The sequence below is a fragment of the Thermobia domestica genome, chromosome 5 (genome assembly GCF_964235325.1).
Source record: "Thermobia domestica chromosome 5, izTheDome1.hap1.1, whole genome shotgun sequence".
NCBI classification, from domain to species: domain Eukaryota; kingdom Metazoa; phylum Arthropoda; class Insecta; order Zygentoma; family Lepismatidae; genus Thermobia; species Thermobia domestica.
The window spans coordinates 321,029,901-321,052,022 of record NC_137458.1 but is presented as its reverse complement, the minus strand read 5'-3'; the positions used below and the strand labels follow the sequence as shown (position 1 = coordinate 321,052,022).

The 22,122-nt window shown below is 36.1% G+C and overlaps 1 protein-coding gene across 1 annotated transcript in view; it reads right to left on the bottom strand.

Moving 5' to 3' along the window:
* Drgx (Dorsal root ganglia homeobox) overlaps nt 1-22,122 on the bottom strand; it is a 276,072-nt gene that overhangs the window by 9,400 nt on the left and 244,550 nt on the right. The window contains exon 8 of the mRNA XM_081760532.1: nt 674-801. Within this exon, the coding sequence (XP_081616658.1) occupies nt 674-801 (128 nt within the window). The remainder of the gene's footprint in view (nt 1-673; nt 802-22,122) is intronic.

The following is a 22,122-nucleotide window of genomic DNA, read 5'->3' as shown; positions in this document are numbered from 1 at the left end:
ATGTCACCAGTAACTTAAATTCTAGGGATGGGATAAGAGTTAGTGGAACTTTGTGATAGGGTCTATATGATGGATTACTTTTCTTATAGTTAAAAATTGTGCTTATTTTTAAAAATTGAGTTAAATTCCGTTTTGTTTTAGCAAACGGGTCATATAATAATTTTAGTCCTGATATGTTTGTTAAGTTAGTACCCTCACCCTCAATTAACTCCCTCACCCTCACCCTCACCCTCACCCTCAGCCACCCTCACCCTCAATCGACCCTTTCACCCTCACCCTCAGACACTCTCACCCTCATCTACCGAAATGAGGGTGAGTGAGGGTTAGGGCGGCACTCTTGAGGGCAAAAATGAGTGAGGTTGCCCATCTCTGATGTGGATTACACTTGAAATAAGAAGTAAATACTCCTAAAAGACTAGTGATACCATAATAATTATCCTATTACTAGTGGCAGTGGCGTACTCAAGGGGATTCCAGTTTTTAACCGTCCTTAAACCATAAAATGAAAAATAAACATTTACCATACGTATATGTGTACACAAATATCGCGCATGTTCTAGAAAGATATGTGCTTGGGAGCTTGAACCCTTCCCCATTGACGAACACTTGTATACTCTACTGACTAATGACGTCATTAAGTTATACAAATCAATGATTTGATGTGGTTACTTACCTTTGAGAGCCGGAAATAGCGGAGGCGTGAATTGAGATGTTAAATGCGAGGTTAAGTGTGGTGGGAAGAACAGAGGAGGAGTTGCACGTGGTGCTGCACCCGAATCCAGTACAGGTCGGAAACCGCCACTGAAACAGAAATAACAGATAAAAATCAGCGTCTCGTTAATAAAAGAAAAAATAAAATACTTTGCAATTATCTCCAAGATCTGTTTTTGAATTTATCTCGTTTTATAGTGAAACGACCGAGTTTTGCTTTATGTTGTGTAACTTGAATGGACTAGAACAGAAACAGGAAACGTCAAATTTACTGCATTTAGTTTTAGTAGAATGATGAGGACTGGATGAATCCTACTTTTGGCATGTTGAACCCATACACCAGTACAGTAAGTATATTGACATTCCTCGATATACGAGGGTCACCAAGAAAATAAATACCGTTTAATTATACAAATTGAAAAACACAATATTTATTGCGAAAAGAGATTCTGTTACATACCTGAAGCTTCCTTCACTTCTCTACATAATCAATACCTTCATTTAAACATTTGTTTTATCTGTTCACAAGCTTCAGAATTGCTATGTTATACTCTTTTGCCGCTAGTTCATTAAGTCAGGTGCACACTACATTCTCCAATTCTTCAGCATTTCCAAAATGTTTACCGCCCAGCAATTATTTCAGCTTAGGGAAAAGGTGGAAATCGCTAGGAGCAAGGTCCGAACTATACGGTGGATGATCATAAATTTCCCATTTGAATTGAGCCAGTTATTCTTGAGTTGTAGCAGCAGTATGAGGGCGGGCATTAACTGGCTGTAGAAGAATATAACGCGGGAATTCTGAAGCTCGTGAATAGATAAGACAAATGTTTAAATGAAGGTGGGAATTATGTAGACAAGTGAAGGAAGCTTCAGATATGCCTAGGCTGGTACAGATTTCTAATTTATTTTTTACATTAATTTGAAAATCCTTAATCCAATGAAACTATTTTCAAAAAAGGATGCTCTATCCGATGAAACTATTCCCTAACAAGGATGCTGAATCCAATGAAAGAATTTTCAGACAAAAATGCTGAATACAATGAAGCCGTTTTCAAACAAGGAAGTCGAATTTAATGAAACTATTTTCAAAAAAGGGTGATCTATCCAATGGAACTATTCTCTAACAAGGATGCTGAATTCAATGAAAGAATTTTCAGACAATAATACTGAATCCAATGAAGCCGTTTTCAAACAAGGATGTCGAATTTAATGAAACTATTTTCAAAAAAGGGTGATCTATCTAATGGAACTATTCTCTAACAAGGATGATGAATCCAATGAAAGAGTTTTCAGACAAGGATGCTGAATCCAATCAAACTATTTTAAAAAAAGGATGCTCTATCCAATAGAATTATTCTCTAACAAGGATGCTGAACGCAATGGAAATAATTTCAAATAAGGATGTTGAATCCAATGAAACTATTTTCAAAAAAGGAAGTTGCATCCAATGAAATTATTTTGAAATAAGATGCTGAATCCAATCAAACTATTTTCCAAACAAGGATGCTGAATCCAATAGAACTATTATCAAACGTATTTGTTCATCGATTCACGAGAAGTATTACCTCGCAGTTGAGATATTTCTATTCATTTATATCCCTATGGATGTGTATATTTAACACAATTCTATTGGATTCGGGGGTACTATTATATCATTGAGATAAGCGGTACTTCAAAGACCCTAGCTTTGAGGTCATTTTTGTCGGGACCCTATTGGCAAATATTTTTCAACAAAGTTTCATTGGATTCAGCATTCTCAAATTAGTACCAAAAAAAAAAAGCAACCTGGAAATTATGTAAACGTGGGCACTTCCTACTACAGGCATGATTGTTTGTTCTAGGTCTAGAAAGCTCTTGGTACACTTGCTAGAGACAGGGCGACGCAGCGCGCTGACCAACATGTTCGTCGCTAGACTAGACATAGTTCAGCCCGTCGCTAACAGATGGCGTTGGAGCAGCTCAGGTTAATAAATGGCTGTCATTCCAGTAGTTAGTTAGTTTTATCTTTCATAATTTCTTTTGTAATCATTCACTTCTACTGGCCATTCTTCTTCTTTAAATTGAAAGACATAAACGTGGGACGTAAAACTAGATGTTTTATTTCATTTTTAACCAGTTTGATTGGCCAAAATTCCTTTATATATTTGCTCTATCTGTGTATCCGTCCGTCCGTCCGAGAGTAAAATATCTCAAAAGCTACTCCATGGATCATCACCAATTTTGAACAGGATCTAGACAATAAGTTAGGAATCGAGTTGATTGATAAAGGTGATATTCAAATTGGAAGTGGTAGAAATAAACCATTTCCGGTTTTAAGATTGATCATTATAGACCAAGACCAGTGATAGATCCCAGCAATCCACTAAACGTTGCTCTATATACTTAACTCTCTACTAAAACCGGAAGTAATAAAAATCCATTACAACTTCAGGCTTCAATATTGATCAACAAAGAGCAAAACATATAAGATTTAAGAACGACCGCGGTAGTTCAGTGGTAGAGCGTTCACCTCTAGTGTGTCGGGCCCCTGGTTCGATCCCAGCTCGCGCCAGATGAACTTTGTAGTGGACAAACACCGTGTGTGTGGGTTTTTCTCTGGGTTCCCCCGTTTCCTCCCACTTTATTTATTCCTCCATTCCTTATCCTCACTGTCTTCTTTAGCCCACACGGCATAAGCGTGGGACGTAAAACTGAAAGAATTCATTTCAGTTCATTTCAATATAATAGGTAGGAACAAGCAATTATTTAGGAATCCATTTATTGTTTTAATTATACGCACCATCTTCTCTCTTAAGCGTTTATTTAAACCGGAAGTGGTAGAAGTAATTAATTTCTTACTTTAACGTCAATCACTATAGATCGAAAACGGTAATATATAGCGAGAGGCAGTTTCCAGCAGTTGATTAAGCGTCCAAGGAATACATTTCATTTCCACCTTAAATCTCTACTACTGTAGAAATATATTAGCACCTTCCGATTTCAGTATTAACTGAGAAAATATCTCACAATACAATCTAAACATTTTAACGCGATGTACACGTGACACTCTGATACTTGTTTATTGGATTAATTTTTTTAAATCTTAATAATCTGGCACTATGTTGCATACTGGGTGTGGAGAAGAACGGAAAAAATTAGCTGGGTCGAGCGGAAAACGGATGAGAGGGTGTTAGAAATGATTGGCGAGAAAAGAACAGTTTTAGATATTATTAGGAAGGAAAGAGAAACTGGTTGGGGCGTTGGTTAAGAAAGAAAGAGAAACTGGTTGGGACGTTGGCTAAGAAGGAAAGAGAAACTGGTTGGGACGTTGGCTAAGAAGGAAAGAGAAACTGGTTGGGACGTTGGCTAAGAAGGAAAGAGAAACTGGTTGGGACGTTGGCTAAGAAGGAAAAAGAAACTGGTTGAGACGTTGGCTAAGAAAGAAAGAGAAACTGGTTGGGACGTTGGCTAAGAAGGAAAGAGAAACTGGTTGGGACGTTGGCTAAGAAGGAAAGAGAAACTGATTGGGACGTTGGCTAAGAAGGAAAGAGAAACTGGTTGGGACGTTGGCTAAGAAAGAAAGAGAAACTGGTTGGGACGTTGGCTAAGAAGGAAAGAGAAACTGGTTGGAACGTTGGCTAAGAAGGAAAGAGAAACTGGTTGGGACGTTGGCTAAGAAGGAAAGAGAAACTGGTTGGGACGTTGGCTAAGAAGGAAAGAGAAACTGGTTGGGACGTTGGCTAAGAAAGAAAGAGAAACTGGTTGGGACGTTGGCTAAGAAGGAAAGAGAAACTGGTTGGGACGTTGGCTAAGAAGGAAAGAGAAACTGGTTGGGACGTTGGCTAAGAAGGAAAGAGAAACTGGTTGGGACGTTGGCTAAGAAGGAAAGAGAAACTGGTTGGGATGTTGGCTAAGAAGTAACTGTATCATGAGGGACGTGCTAGAGAGTATGGTGGCAGGAAAAAGAGGGAGGGGCGAGAAGGCTACAGTTAATGGACGATTTCAGAACAAAAAAATCGTACGTGAAGACGAAAAGGTTAGTGAAAGAGCCAGAAGCATGGAAGCTTCTCAGTTGCACCAAGTGATCCGCCAATAGTGGCAGAATACCTATGATGATGATGATGATATTGCATACTAAAAGGGAGGGGCGAAAGAATCAACATATTGTTGTTACGATGTGTACAAGAGGTAAAGAAAATTAATTTTTAAAAAACGAAGATTGAGGTAAAAACTTAATTTTGTGAGTGTCTTGATTCGGATAGACCCTAATTTGCGGTCAAACATTGCACACAGACACAACATCTAATACTATTCACAAACACTTTGAAATATTGTATAATTATTCCGTTATGAATGCAACATGGTTATTACTTTACCAGATCCTTTTCGTATTAACTGTGTTTCATTTGACCAATTGGGGAAAGTGCCTTTTACAAGGAGACAAGATGCTGGGGGATCGTTCCTTTGCCATTGCCACACACACACACACACACCAGTGCTACTGAATTCTCTGTTAAACAGAGAGAGAAAAAGAGAGAGAGAGAGAGAGCTGGCAACACGACGTGTGTACTAATGTTATTAGCGGGTTCTTGGTCTCTGCAAAATCCCTGTGGACGAGTTGCAACAGTACAGATTCACGGTCCATGCTAATTCCTTCGTCTGAAATTCAAGTGCTGGCGAGAACGTCTTCTGGTAGACTGGACTCGCTCTCTAGTTGTGGTTTGAAGCCAATTACTGCCACAGATACAAGTCTCCACACACCGCGCCTTTTGCCTCTCTTGGTAGTGTGGTAACAGTGGCCGAACACTACGGCACATATGGAAATTTTCACCAGGAAATGAAGTTAAGATGGAGAAATCTTCGTCTTGTGCCCGATTTTTCTGTTTGACATTTCGTACTTTCTTTTGAAATGCTAGTTTTTCGCAATTTTTCTATCATGAAAGTTGTCATGGTTATTATATTCAGAGAATCTGACTAAATAACTAAGGAAGCAAAGTTTTTATAATCTAACTGTCGTTTATAAAGGACTTACTGCGTTATAGTTCGCTTACCTCGTAGATAAAGTGTGTCATTGAAAATGTGACCCATGACTAGAACACATTAACCACCATCTTCCTATATGTAATCTTTTAGTTTAACGTCCCACGATTATGCCCTTTAAACTAAAGGAGACGATGATGAAAGAAACTGAATGATGTTGGCAGAATTGGTGGAATGAGAAAGTGGGAGGAAACGGAGATACCTCAAGAAAACCCACGGGCACGATGTCGTCCATTATAAGATTATTTGGCCGGGGTGAAACACCACGCACCAGAGATAAACGCTCTACCACTGAGCCCCTGTGCCTCCGTTATCAACCATCGACATAACAAATGAAGAAGTCGAATTTCTGCTAATAACCACATACAACTTGTATGAAATATGTTAAATATTACACAAATTGTAATATATGAAATTTGAACACTTGATTACACATAAAATTCACAAATATAAAGTTGTCTAAAAAGTATTAAAGCTTTGGATGTCAAAACCGACAAGACATTTATTGTGGTTTGAAAATAACATTAGTCACTCTCGCAACGCCATATTTTCGCGCTATTAAATTTCTGTGGCTTCTGGGATATACATACATATATATACAGGCGCGAATAGAAGGGGAGGCTATAGGTGCTATAGTCCCCCTTGACGCTCAGGTATACACTGGATAAAATGGACTTCAATCCTGCTTTATACTGGATAAAGCTGCAAACTAAGGTTTAGCCCCTCCCTTGTCCATATCCTGGATCCGCCATTATATATATATATATATATATATATATATATATATATATATATATATGTGTGTGTGTGTGTGTGTGTGTGTTGTGTGTGGCACGTAGTTTTCACAGGTCTTTCCGAAACTAACTTAAGACCCTTTTCAGAGAGTTCTTCAAAGACTGCAAAAAATTGTACGATGCTAGGTCCGGTGAATGCATTAAAACCTCCCTGCAAAGTTCTCTTAACCCCTTTCTGCATGACTTTTTCTTTTAGCAAAATAATAATAATAATAATAATAATAATAATAATAATAATAATAATAATAATAATAATAATAATAATAATAATAATAATAATAATAATAATAATAATAAGATTAATAATAATAATCAATATTGGGAATCCTCATATGGGAACTTGAAAAATGAATTACAACTTGAATTTTAGATTTTTCACTTTATTCCGATGAGAAATAAGTAAGGCCATATATGACACACAATTCACAAAGAACATGCCAGATGACACCAAAATCTCTTATTCATACACATCATTATCTCACACAGCAGACAAAACAGTTATTTAATGCCTTTGATAAATCACAAAAAAGCTAAAGTGAAAAAAGGGTACCGGTATGTGCCATATATGATACGGCATGCGGTAAGGGGTTAATTTCTGATGGGTAGTTAAATATAATACATATGCGATCTGGTATTGTCAGCGTAGTATATGACATTCTTTCGGTTCACCATTTCCGGCCGTTTCTTTTCGAATTACTAGGTTCACTTGTGCTAACTGTCGACACGTACAGGTCCGAGTCTACCGTTCTGTCCGGTGGCAGCAGCTTGTGATGCACGATGCCCATGGAATCATACTAAAGGCACAGCATAACCTTCCTGGGCGTCAGTAAGGGCTTCGTTGCAAACTGTGGAGATTCTCCTCGCTTCACTTACGATCTTTTCCGTACATTATTGTCGCACGTTATCCACTTCTCATCACTCACGATCAACTATTCAGAAATTGCTCGAGCTAGTTACGTTTCAGTGGAAATTCTTAGATAGAAATTAAATGTCAATTGAAAGCAAGCAATTCGAATTATTATTTAGCTCAAACTCTTTAGTGTTCGCGAATCCTTTCGAAGAATTTGAAGCTTAAAATATTCAGAATGATAATTATTCCTGTTGTATGGTTGCGAAACATGGTTGCTTACTTCAAGCAAAGAGCGCAGAAAAATCCTGTAGCGAATATTCTTACCCAAGAGGGATGGGAAGGTTGAATAGCGGAAACTTCATAACTAGGAACTGCATAAGTTATAGGCTCAGGTAGGCAAGCTATTTAGCTAGAAGATAAGAAATTAGGAACACGTTCAAAATTTTAGCTAGAAACCCAATCAGAAAAGACCTAGGCACAGATGGGAGGACAATCTTAAGATGGATCTCTCATAAATAGAAATACAAAGTAGAAACTAGGTCCAGTTGGCTAAGGATAGAAGTAAATGGAGATCTTTTGTGAATGCGTCATTGAAGCTACAGGTTCAATAGCCCATAGAGTTAGTTATATTCTGTTATGTATATAATGTATCATTAACACGAAAGATAAAGCTAAATATTTTGTATAACATATGCAGTAACATCGCATGAGCTTTACAAAGCATCGAACTTGAAGTCATGTATATTGTTCTGGATACAACCACAACTACTAATACCAGTGGTATAAGCAGGAGTTTGTGAAAGGAGGTTAAAATCCCCAAATTACTATAATTTCAGGTGTTTGTATGCATCTTAATATGGTATTTATCAATCTATCAATTTTAACTAGCAATCTGTTTCCCTATTCCACTACCAAGTTTCGAACTTTTCGTATACTCTTAAGTCATAAGGAGCTTGTCTTCCTGTCTTTATTCCATTGGTCTAGCAATTGCACTTGCCATGTTAGATAAATAGACTAAAACATGGTTTTGGATAGAACAATTAAAAAATCAAAAGAATAAAAAGTACCTTGTGTAAATGTTCCCAAAATTCGTCATTGAGTCCCTACTGCCTATGCAACCCAACATAACAAAATTGTATATAGGGGTTACATAACATTTTAGGAAACCAACAATGAAGTTCTTGATTCAAAAACCCGGTAACAATTCTATCCGCGTTGATCTACAGGCTCATGTGAGACCATTGAAAACAGCAATGCAGAGTTTGGACAGTACAAGGAACGGTGGCCATTTACAGGAAATCAGATGATAAGTCTTATCCGTCTAACCTAGTGTTCCTCACGAGAAGAAACGAGAATTAATGTTTCTGTCTTGATTATATAAGAATTCATTCTCGTCTCGATTAGCGGAAAATTTTTCTAGTCAAGTTTCAAAACTTCCTAGTGTCGTTTCGTAATTTATATAAAAATGTATCCCCTGATACGTTGTTCTAAATTCCATCTCAAAGTTATCTGAATCCTTCCGCGTCACAAGAGGTCCATCAAGGGTGTGGTAAAACAACATGCAAACCATATTTATTATTGAAATATATTGTATAATGAATTCTGTATCTTTACATTAACATTAACAGTAACTACATTAACAGTACTGCAAACTACTACGTTTTTTAATGGCAATATGTCAGATTAGTACATATTTCAAATTTGCATTTTAAATGAAAACATACAGTGCTACGTTTATTCTTCAATGTTACAAAGTGAAGACGCTACAGTATCACAAACATAAAAACTTTTAGGCTTAAAATTTGGATTGGATTGGATTTGAGTTTGGTGTCCCGTTCAGCAGCGGATCTCTGGTTCGATTCCAGATGCCAAAACATCAAACAAGCTATAGTTCAGATTCGAGTTTAAATAAAGCCTTGCTGTGGGCAACTTATGTAAATACAAATCAAACAATAAAATTTTCGCATTATTATTGGAAAGCTATACAAGTATGTAGGGAAAGGTGGAGTAGAACCGGGGAGTCGGGTCGAAGCCAGATACCCTGCTTTTCGTCACCTAGGAGGGTGAACCAGGTACTATTACTGGAGTAACACAGGTGCCTATTATAGCGATCACCTACGATCAGTTATACTTATTGGGCTTTCATGCACTTACATTTTGAGTTTTTCACGATAGATTTTCAAGTCTTCTTCAACGTTTGTTGCAGAGAATAAACAGACAGATAGCATTATTCATATACCATTTAATAAAAATTGTTTTGACATTAAGTAATTGTGTTATGAAATTAGGAGGTTATTTAATATAATTTTGTACATCGTTAATGCTAAATTATTGGAATATGTATGTTATCTCTGCCATTGTTAGTTGAGCCAAGATGTAGGAATATTTCTGTATTATTATAGGTTCTTGCATAACACGTGATATATGATCTACTACAATCCAAATCACTTAACATAACAGAACTTTCTAGGCCTGAGGCGCTCCAACGCCATCTATTAGCGATTGGCTGAACTACGTCCAGTCTAGCCATGAACAAGTGGTCGGTGTGTTTCGTCGTTCTGTCTCTAACATCTGTATCAGGAGCTTTCTAGACCTAGTGACCGTCACGAGTTTTATTCACTTGGCTCCCCAGATTGCCTCATGACGCTGGGTATAAGCCGAAAATTAGGAAGCACCGGCCGGGAATCAAACCCGCGACCACGCGGACGTGGGTTCGACGCTGTAATTACTAGACTACAGTGGCTCCTTATATGAGTAATATACTTTGTTAACTATACCTAAGAACCAATGAAAGTCAGCCACAATGCTACCATTTTGCTATTTATTATAAATCAGGGTTTAATAACCACAACTGTACTAATGTAATTACACAGAAAAGTTTATTCGTAACCCTAAACATATATATTCCTATAAAACTTCAATTCACTATAAGGCCATAGCTTAAGGGAGGCAGGAGGGGGCTACTGCCCCCCAGGGAAGCCTCCCGCTGTTTGAGGGGGCCCACTTTAAGATAAAATTTTCTTATTCTATATACGATACGAACATGAAATTATAAATGAAGCATCGAACAAGTTCATTACATTACACAAACAAAACAGCACACAAAAGGTAAATAAAACAAAAGTGAGTCGTGGGCTCATTTCAATAAAAAGAATGCCTATTAGGGACCCTAAAAATATTTAGTCGTATGGCTTTGAGATTTGTTTATGGAAGATTTTCCCTTAATTAATTTATGGAACGGGCCCAGGGGCGTGCAGGAGGACCCACAGGCTCCGGGAGCCCACAACGTGTAAGAGAAAGGTGGAAATAAGGCGCCTATTTTCGAATTTTGAGGGAGAGCCCTAAACAACTTTTCCTAGGGGGCCCAAATATTAATGCTTGCCCCTCCAGAATAAAATCTAAGTTACGGCGCTGATTCACTAAACCATCTTGTTCGCACAAAATATCTGCCACAACTACAACAATGCTCAAATCACAAAACTATTATTTATTCGTATGATATCCTGCCTAACATATGTAACGAGATGGAATACTTTCTGTATTACTCTGCTCATGTTATTGAGTAAAATTTTAAAGAAGCAGTAGGAAGCGTTGAAGGAACCTCATAAACTCTCTCCGAAAGCAGACGTCGCTACGATTGCGTGTGAACCAGAATTTTACGTATTTGAAATTGTCTGATATTTTACGTTAAAATAAAACTTGCCACACTAGAAATGCTTGCAACACTGTTTATATTTTTATTCTTGTTTTGAATTTTTTTCTTTAAAAAAGAAAAAAAATACTGCAGATATATATATGCAAGGACTCGAAAGTAGAAGAGGGCCGACCGAACGAACGAAAATCCTCTTTCGCGAAAGATCTCTTATATGCATCTTTCTCCCCCTTTCTTCCCTCACCCCCTCCCCGTCTCCTGCAGCTACTGATTTTCGACTCCTTATACATTTAGGCCTCAATTTAGTTTAGAATCCCCGAAAGAGGGCTCAGGGCAACCACTCTACTCTAGCGAAGGATAAACGTCAACATTAAAAAAAAAAAAAAAAAAATCTTCAGTCGCAGAGCTTACCACGTTTTGACAACCGCATATCAAATTCATCAGCGGATGCCAACTGAAAGGAGATCAACGAAAAATCTTATTTTTAACAGAATTGAAGGAAAGCAGGGAAATAACACAAACACACACATACGCACACTCAATGAGAGAATTCCCTTGCTTATGATAACGTATGCGTCTTGGACACAGGAAACCCGGGTTCTATTCTCAGTTGTAAGCTTATGTGCTTCGTATCCCACCTTAAACCATAGGTCCATGTCTTATACAGCCCCGTTGCTGTACAACGATATGTTGTATTCTTTTAAACTTTTTCTGGGCAATATGTGATATTTCTTTAAATATGTACTAGTCAGCTATTTCTATGGTAGAAGAAGAAAAAGACACAACAATAATTATATTTTAAAAATCAATGTTTTCGTGTATGTATTTGTTTGTTTTGGTAACCATGACGATAGGTTGAGTAGATATAGAAACAGAGTTACTGTAAGATATAATATAAATAGCATCAGAGAGAACACGAGGAACATAAAAGTTATAATAAACGACATTTTGGTACCATATTAACTTTGTTATTTATGTGGCTCAAAATATATCCAAGGATCAGAGCTATAGAACGATTAAGAGTAAATAGTTCTTAATATTCGTTCTAGCTGCTGCAAGGGATACTAAAGTAGGTGCTAACATACGGTGTAGAGAAATGATACGAAACATTTAGTTCCACCATAACACCTTCAAGTAATAGAAAAAGTGAAATAAAATGAATAATTACTAACTAAAACACGTCTGTGAAGTTGTCCCGCCCACCTAATAAATTTTTCTTTTCCTTATCTACATCGTTAGTTTATCGTTAGTTTACATTAGTTTTGCTAAAATTATCGTTAGTTTTGCAAAAATAACGATTTTATTCGAGAAATAAATGGGCAGGCCAACTTCACGGTTCCCCGCCCACAAACGAATTTCAAAAGTTTTTCATATCACATCGTTAGTTTATCGTTAGTTTACGTTAGTTTTGCTAAAACTATCGTTAGTTTCGCAAAAATAACGATTTTATTAGAGAAATAAAGTTTCCCGCCAACTGTAAATTAGCCCGCCCATATTGAATTCTCATAAAATTCGAACTCATATCGTTAGTTTATCGTTAGTTTACGTTAGTTTTGCTTAAACTATCGTTAGTTTCGCAAAAATAACGATTTTATTCAAGAAATAAAGTTTCCCGCCATTTTAGCAAAACTAACGTAAACTAACGATAAACTAACGATGTGATAGAAAAAAGTTTTGAAATTCATTTCTGGGTGGGGAACCGTGAAGTTGACCTGCCCATTTATTTCTCGAATAAAATCGTTATTTTTGCAAAACTAACGAAAGTTTTAGTAAAACTAACGTAAACTAACTATAAACTAACGATGTGAGTTCGAATTTTATGAGAATTCAATATGGGCGGGCTAATTCACAGTTGGCGGGAAACTTTATTTCTTGAATAAAATCGTTATTTTTGCGAAACTAACTATAGTTTTAGCAAAACTAACGTAAACTAACGATAAACTAACGATGTGATAGAAAAAAGTTTTGAAATTCATTTCCGGATGGGGAACCGTGAAGTTGGCCTGCCCATTTATTTCTCGAATAAAATCGTTATTTTTGCAAAACTAACGATAATTTTAGCAAAACTAACGTAAACTAACGATAAACTAACGATGTAGATAAAAAAAAGAAAAATTCGTTAGGTGGGCGGGACAACTTCACAGACGTAACTAAAACTAACTCTATGGCCTATGCAGCCCGGAGAATCAATGTCTCAATCATAAATTTTCTAGTTTAACGTCCTACAATTATGACCTTTAAGCTAAAGGATTAGGATTATGATTAACTAACTAATTAACTTTATGATCTATGTAACCTGGAAGTTCAATGCTGCGACAACAAAAGCCTTGCATTGACATCTGCTCTTAGCTAGGGATGGCCAGAACCGGTTCCTGGCCGAACCGGTTTTCGGGTCCGAATGGATCCGGTTCTAGAAGATCCGGTTCCGGAACCGGTTTTTCGGATCCAGGTCTGCGATCGGGTCTAAAAACAGAACCGGTTCCTCGCGGAACCGGTTCCGCTGGAACCGGAACTTTGTGACCATCCCTGCGCTAAACCCGAGCTGCTGGCAAGCTGTGAATAGTATGCTAGATGAAATGGTGGAAGCGACAGGCAGGCGCCCAGGCGGCGGCAGCTTGTCTCATTTGGCTAAATAAACTGGGTAACTGGCAAACTCATTGGCTAAACAGGCAAACTGGCTAACTCATTTGGCTAAACACAAACTGGTGGACCAAATTTTTTTTTTCTGGGGGCACAAGCGAATCTGGTAGGGGAAGGCACAAGAGCATGGTCCTCTTTGCATTATTTTTGAAGGTGAACTTAGTACCTCCTTTACGGGTCTTTGGGGGCTTTCGGATCCAGGTCTGGAACCGGTTCCTAAGATCCGGTTCTGAAACCGGGTTTTCAGATCCAGATCTAAAACCGGTTCCTAAGATCCGGTTCTGGAACCGGTTTTCGGATCCAAGTCAGGAACCGGTTCCTAAGATCCGGTTCTGGAACCGGGTTTTCGGATCCAGGTCCGAAACCGGTACCAGAACCGGTTCTGAAAACTGGATCTCCGAGAACCGGTTCCTCGCGGAACCGGTTCCGCCGGAACCGGAACTTTGTGGCCATCCCTACTCTTAGCCAACTGGATCCAGTTTCTACTTTGTATTCCTATTTGTGTGAGATCCATCTATTTGTGCGAGAAATTTTTCGAGCTTCGTAAGTAACATTAATTCACTCAATTTATAGACCTCAAACACTGTTTTAGAGTTACATAATTCATGGTATATAAAACGATAAATTGATAAAGTGATCGTACGAACATAATGAAGAGGATTTATCAACGTTTGGAGATACGAAAGTCATTACGTAATATACTTCAGTAATAAATTTGGTTCAGGTGGTGTTTTATCACACCATATCTGAAGTTCTCTTAACGCAGAAGGATTGTGATAACTTCTAGAGAAAATTAAGCAAAAAAAAAGTAATAATAATAATAATAATCGCATAAGTTTAAAAACTAAATTTCTATAACGAGATATGAATGAATTCTTCGAAGATCGAGACGAGACTAGGATTCCTTATTTCTACGAGACGAGATGAGAAGTCCTAATTTAATGTCTCGTCTCGTAACAACACTACTAGCCAGCACGATGCGTTGAATTACCACGCACTAGAGTCAATTTTAGTATTTTAATTATTGTGGCGAGACGCCTTTTTCTATGTTCGTTTCATGTCTAGAAAAAAGAAGACATACATTTTATTTATTTAATGAACAAATTCCCAGATATTACTTTGCCGTTTTACACAGGGAAATGTTAACAAAAAAAAAAAAAAAAAAGGAAAAAACAGAACAACAGCGTCAACAAAAAGTGAAAAAGTAATATTATTTATCCCAAACACCGGATAATTACTCTTTCAAACACCGGATAGCTTGAAACAATTGTCCACATCAGTGGGAAGTTTATTATAATAGTTCGGTATTTTGCCAACCTGGAGCGGGCAAGATAGAGTAGGTGGGTATTCTGGATTATCCGGGAAGGGACACTTAAGGATAGTTCTTGAACTAGGGTTTCCGATCTTAAGTTTGACATGTAACTATCTTATGAAGAAATTTCAGATCAGAGTTATTTCTGCGTTCTTCCAGGAGTTTGGATATTAAAATATCGCAAGAGTTCCTCCTTAAGTAATATTCGAATTGCAGGAACACGAAAATGTACTATTGCAATAAAGAAATTAAGACCAGAATCAAATCTAGAGAGTCTAGGGGGATGTGTAGGTCCTAGTATGACCCATATAGAAGAGCAGTATTCGATCTTGGATGCTATTATATGTGAATATGTGGTAGTCAGCGCCACCACATCGTCTCAGGCTTCTGAAACATCTCTGGATGTTTTCCCAGTTTTCTCGCCAGGTGGCAGCGCAGGATCCGGCCAAGGGGGCTGTATACATCAGAGTGAGAAGAGCCCTTCTTCTTCACGTGGGACCCGAAGAAAGAACATCAACAGTGGCAGCAGCGGAAGGGTCGGAACCCGTACCGAGGGGGCACCGGAGACCAGGCTCTGGAAGATGAAGTGCATGGAGTGAAACCAAGTGCGACGAGAATTATAGACTCAGTTATTTTTTGTGAAGTTCAATGGACAGCTGGATGTCATGATAAGTATCCTATCTACCTCATTATACCTGCACAGTCTGTATCCGATACTCATAAGTATTTTTATAAAATATATAGCAAATCTTTAAACCTTGATTCTTATTTAAAAATAATATTGGATACCACCTCACCACTCCACGCGCCATCTGCGCAACTAAGGAATATGCACACTCACATTTGCTCTAGCGTAAATGCGACGGTGACACGATATTGTATATCTATTTTGTAAATTTCTTCTATTTGTATATTTTGGTTTTGGGCAACGGTGCTTAGAAGTACACAATCTGTTGTGTATAAGAAGAAGAAGAAGAAAAAAGAATTTAGATGTTGTTGATTCTAAATACAAAAAAAAAAAATTAATCTTAGTAGCTGAAAATATCTGTTGATTTTTATATGTATAATTGGTACTCTTAGTTACCAAAACAGCAGATAGTTGTTTCTCTAAAACGTTGCTATGACAACCGAAAAAGTAAAATATAATTAATAGAGTTTTGAGAATAAAAGGTAATAGTGATTCTGTGTGGTGTGTCTGATTTTATATCATTCAATCGTGTTGACACAATTTAAAAAAAAAATTACACGAACTGTGGGCTGGAATGTAACGTGTAAAATAACACTATTTACTACAACGAATAAGCCTAGCAATACAGAGAGGAAATGCAGTCAGCATTTGAAAATCCTTACCATCAGCACAAGAGCTGGATGAAATTTTTTACTTAAAATAAGTAGTATAAACATGGTGTTGGACAGCGATTTGCTTTCTAAGTTTATTTAGTAAATCCGTTCTATTTCCCTTTATATTTCTTCGCTGGTATGATATTCTTATTTCAATTTTTTATCACTAATTCCGAAAAGATTTGCCTAAGATATTGAACTTAGACGGACTTCTTTCTTTTTAAAAAAAATTATAGTGCTAAACTGTGGTCTCCAGTTCCTTTTCTGTGTTCTGGTAACATTGAATGTGTTTGTTGTTGTCGAAAATGGAGTGCTAGGTGTAGAAGTGTGTGATGAAATAGATTTTTTTACGTTTAAAAATAAAAAAATAAATACAACAACAACAACAATAATAATAATAATAATAATAATAATAATAATAATAATAATAATAATAATAATAATAATAATAATAATAATAATAATAAGCTAAAATTGTTACATTTTAGATAGTGGTTCCTCTATATGCTACAAATATCGAAAGGAACTGCAGTATTATGCAAAAGATCAGGAATTCTTTCTGATTAAACTTCCACATAATATATTAATTGTAGGCAATTTAATGAAATGACAAGTAAAATTAACGACTGTTAAAAATAGATTATACATTTCAATTTTCATTCTGCAGACATACGCATAAGAAAATCCAAAATTGTCGATTTAAAATTCTAACCTGAATATCACATGCTGCATTCATACCAGCATCTTCAATTTTACTATTCAATTAAACTGTCAACTGTCTCATTTTACACATTTCTAAGTTTCAAAATTTCTTTCCATTTAGGAATTTCACCGTTTAATTGAGTATCACATGGGAAGAGAGGTTTTCGTTTTTGATTTATGAATATTCCTGACCTTCGCTACGTGTTACGTACGCATACGAATATTGTAAAGTGATACTAATGCTTTAACGCCATTCATTACTTTCAGTTTAATATTTTCAAATAAAAAACTCGTATATATATATATATATATATATATATATATATATATATATATATATCAGTTACTTATTCACTTTGAGGGTTGAAATGAAGAAGGAGGGAGGGGGACAGAAATTATTGCAGGGATTGGGGAGGGGGAACAATCTTTTTCGCCTGTCACGTTCGTATTTTGTTCTACTCTTTGGGAATCATCTCTGTTAAATATGACAGATGTTATGAGATATTTTGTGGATTTTTTTTTCAAAATAAGGGGAAGAAAATTTTACATATTCATCCCTCTCTTTGCTGATCCCCTGATACTTTTGTGAAAGATGGTTTAAAATATTTACGTGACCTTAGAGCGGAGGAGATGACAACGTTGTGTTGTGTGTAAGTATCTGTGTCTGTGTGTGTGTGTGCATGAGAGGAGAGAGATGACACCAAAAGAAGGGAAGAGAAGAGCTTGGCGAGGAGAAAAGGAAAAAATGTCGTGAAACTAGTAATAAGCTATCAAGCTATAAATTTATAAAAAAAAGTTTCTGAAAATTCTCAGAATTATATTAGATGTTGTGCAAAAATGCTTCATATATAAAAGATGCATACGAGGGTGATTCAGGAAGTAATGTTCCAAGCCCACTACTTGGCCAATAGTACTACAAACATTCGAACTGTTTATCATTAATGCACTGATGCTTAAGTTACAGAATGTCACTTGTGTCACCTTCCTATCTCTTCTCGTTTCAGAGTAATGGAGCAGTCCATGGCATTCAGTGGCGGCGTCCGGTTGAAACAGCATCTGTCATTGGATTTCTGACTGCGAAAGTTTTGCGTCTAGGGAAATTCATTGTCGGCGACGAGTCGTGGATACACCATTACGACCTGGAAACGAAGTGTCAGCCAATGGAGTACCGGCACTCCTCCTCTCCAAATGAAAGATCTTTAAAAGCATCGTTTGAAATACGAAAGGCCTTCAAAAGTATCGGTTGCAATATGAAAGAAAGACCTTTAGAAGCATTGTTTGCAATATAAAATGATTTAAAAAGCATCAGTTGCAATACGAAAAACCTTTAAAAGTATCCTTTGCAATACAAAAAATCCTTCAAAAGCATTGGTTGCAACAGCAACAACAACAAAAAAGACGTTCAAGAACATAATTTGCAATATGAAAGGCCTTAAAGACCATCGGTTACAGCTGAATAACTTTCAGAAACTTACAAAGATGTTAGGCAACCAACATGATCCTAGTGATATGGTGGGTTGCATAACTTTTACCTATTGTATAAAAGTGAAGTGCCATTTCAAAAACAAAGATGGTTAGACTCAGACTCTAAATACAGGACTTACAAGTATTGAATGGTGTAATAAAACTTTTTTTAAATTATAGGATTCAGTACAGAAAAACGAAGGTAGTACTTCAATAAGAAAATCATATGAAAAACTCCATCTTAAAAAAAAAGGATTTTAATATCTTAGCAACAACAGAGAAAAACAGTTAAGAGTCAGGAAAAATATGTTCTTCTTCACCTGTCACTGTTTCTTTTGTCCGTTTGTCTGGTTTATCAGAAAGAAAAAAAAACATGATGTCAGAGACAATCGAATGGAAAAGGATGGTTTTACGCTATTTGAGTCGTGGAACTAGAGTTTAATGTACGATCCATACAATATGTGATCCCAAAAGGAACTTAATCAGCTATGAAAAACTTAATTGGCTTGAAATACAAAATCAGGTGTAAGTAACACAACAATTAATATTCCTCCAATATACGTACTATGACCTCTTGTAGTTTAAAGAAGTCAGATCCTTGACAGAGGTAAAAGTGAGATTGAAAACTTGAATTCTGAATCTGGAGTGAAAGGTTAGATTGAGAATTAGGATTGTATATACAACGTATACAAGAAATGAGTAATTATGGCTTCATTACACAGATATTCACTTGAACACATCAATTAATATTCTTCTGATAGCAAGTTACTCGACTTAGTATGACGTCAGAGAACTAAAATCTTCACAAATGGTTTCTTAATACAGAAGGCCAGAAAGATAATTGAAATACTAGAAACACCTTTAATATATAAAAATAAAGGAAAATAAGGTTTACAACTCAAAAATTGAGTGATGTTATTATGTTTTTTTTCTTGATAATACCAAACTTGTAACTTATGTCACAAGAAAATAATGAAACAACAACATTCAAAATACACTTAGAATGATTTTTTTAAAAGTAATATAATTTTGCAACAAGAGATGTAAGAGGAGAAAAAGCATTTTTTTTTTTTTTTTTTTTTGCAAATTAGTTTGTCAGTTGTATTCCTTCACTAAGAAGAACACAGCAAAAGGAAAGAAATGCAAGAAAAAGGGTTTATTTGATGCAAAATTTCTTTTGAGGCCTCTCTCTTTTCTTTTCTAACACCTCCTGCTCCTCCCCCCCCCCCCCCGCAGTTTCCGCTTTTCTACTGTCTCATTATGATTCTTATTAAAGAAAAACGAAAAAGTCTCACGTTGACAAAAGCGTCTTAATGTCCCGTAAAAGAGTTTGACAAAAAAAGAAAAAAAAACACCATTTACATCCAACCCTCAATTTCACCCCCTCTATACAAGTCTCATCTTCTTTTGGACGTTTCTTTATTTTTCTTTAATTTTTTTCGTGTCTAACATTTTTTGACGCTCTTCAAGCATTACATCTCATCCTTTTCTTATAACCATAATTTCTTTTAAGAGGATACTTCCTCCCCTTACACACACCTCTCGTCCTGTTGTCTTTTCGTCCTTCAACATCCTTAAGTTTTCATCTTTCCTGAAAAGTCTTTTTTTTTTCTTTTAGGAAAATGTTATATTTCTTTTTTTTAAAGATTTTTTTGTTTTCCCAACCCGTCTTTAAACTTCCGTCACTATTCTTAATATAAAAATGCCTTTTTTTCCCTTTTTGTCATTATTCTCCAGTCATACCTTTTCTTTCTTCATTTTTTCTTTTCTTTCTTTTCTTGTAAGCTTTCATTTTTTACCCATTCTTCGTGCGCTTCTTCATGCATACTACATGGGTTTCCTGTCTGTGGAAATGACATCCTTTCATTTTATAAAAAAAAAACACGCAATAATGTACGTTCGTTGACTTTTCTTTCAGCTTTTCTTTCCTTATAAATATCTCTTTCCTCCATGTTTCTTGTTTCTGTAAGTGAAGAAAATGTAATGAAGGGTTTAGGTTGATATAACCATTGTATTATACCTCTTCCTTTTTAAGCTTTTTCTTGTTTTATTTATTTAAGAAAAAAAACCTATAGTGTTCTGTTTTCTCATTGGAGAAAACTTTGTTACTCAAAAAAACAGGATTTCTGAAAAACCAAATTATTAAAGCTCATTTTAATTCACGTTACCCACACTCTAAATGTAATTAATTAACGGATAAATCTCTGTAAAAGCGTTACATTCCACTACAATGTATATTTCTTGCCTTTCTAGTAGTCATAGGTTATCTTGATATGATAACGTTAATGATTTTTTTTAGCGATTTCGAAAAAAAATAAGCATTTATTCATTTCAGGAAATCTTTACTATAAAAATATGAGAACTGTTTTTATAAGATCATATTACAGTTAAAAAGAAATTGATCTATTTAAAGTATGATTTGATTGTTTTATTTCATTACTAGCAGCGTTCACCCCGCTTCGCTGCGGTCACCCCGGAACGCAATAAACTTTGTTACTTAGATAATTTTTACTTTTTCGCTTTCAAGTGATATGATAAAAACCATAGAAGATTGCAGTAAATGTTAACATTATATCGCCTGTCATTTATGTTAACCCGCCCCGCTTCGCTGCGGTCACCCCCGAACGCAATAAACTTTGTTACTTAGATAATTTTTACTTTTTCGCTTTCAAGTGATATGATAAAAACCATTATAACGCCTGTCATTTATGTTAACCCGCCGAGTGACATGGTCATGCGGGTTGCATATAAATACGTTTATTTTTATACCTATGATGAACTAACAAAGGATTTCTACGTAATGGACACCTGAATGGTCAATTATCTCAAGACACTGGTAATTGAAAATTAAAGTGATATGATAAAAACCATCTAGGGTCCAAATCCTAATAACCCCCCAAAAATAAAAGAAATTGGTTCAGCCGTATTAGCGTGATGAGCGGACAAAGGATTTGTACGTTCTCTTTTATATATATAGATTTGCTTTATACTTAAGTAAAAAGCACGGTACTCTCCCCAAGGAAATAATTATATATTTAATTTTTTATCTGGCTTCTTGACGCTATAAGAGATCAGAGTGCCTTTACATCTGAGGAATATTAATTGATTTGTTCAAGTGAATATTTGTGTAATGAAGCTGTAATTACTCAGTTCTTCTATACGTTGTATCCCTAATCCTAATTCCTAATCTATCCCTTCATTCCAGATTCACAATTTCCAATTTTTCATCTACCTTTTTCCTCTGACAAGGATCTGGCTTCTTTAGACTATAAGAATTCAAAGTGTCACTAGATCGCAGGAATGTTAATTGATGTATGCAAGTGAATATCTACGTAAAGAAGTCATAATTGCTCAGTTCTTGTATGTTTTGTGTCCCTAATTTGAATTCTCAATCAATTCCTTCATCTAGATTAAGAGTTTCCACTTTTTCATCTATCCCTTCCCTCTGACAAGAATTTGATTTCTTGACACTAGAAGAAGTCAGAGTTCATTTAGATCGGGGTAATATTAATTGATGTGAGAAAGTGAATATCTGTGTAATAAAGCCATAATTACTCAATTCTTGTATAAGTTGTATCTGTAATCCTAATTCCTAATCTATCCCTTCACTCCAGATTCAGAATTTCCTGTTTCCCAT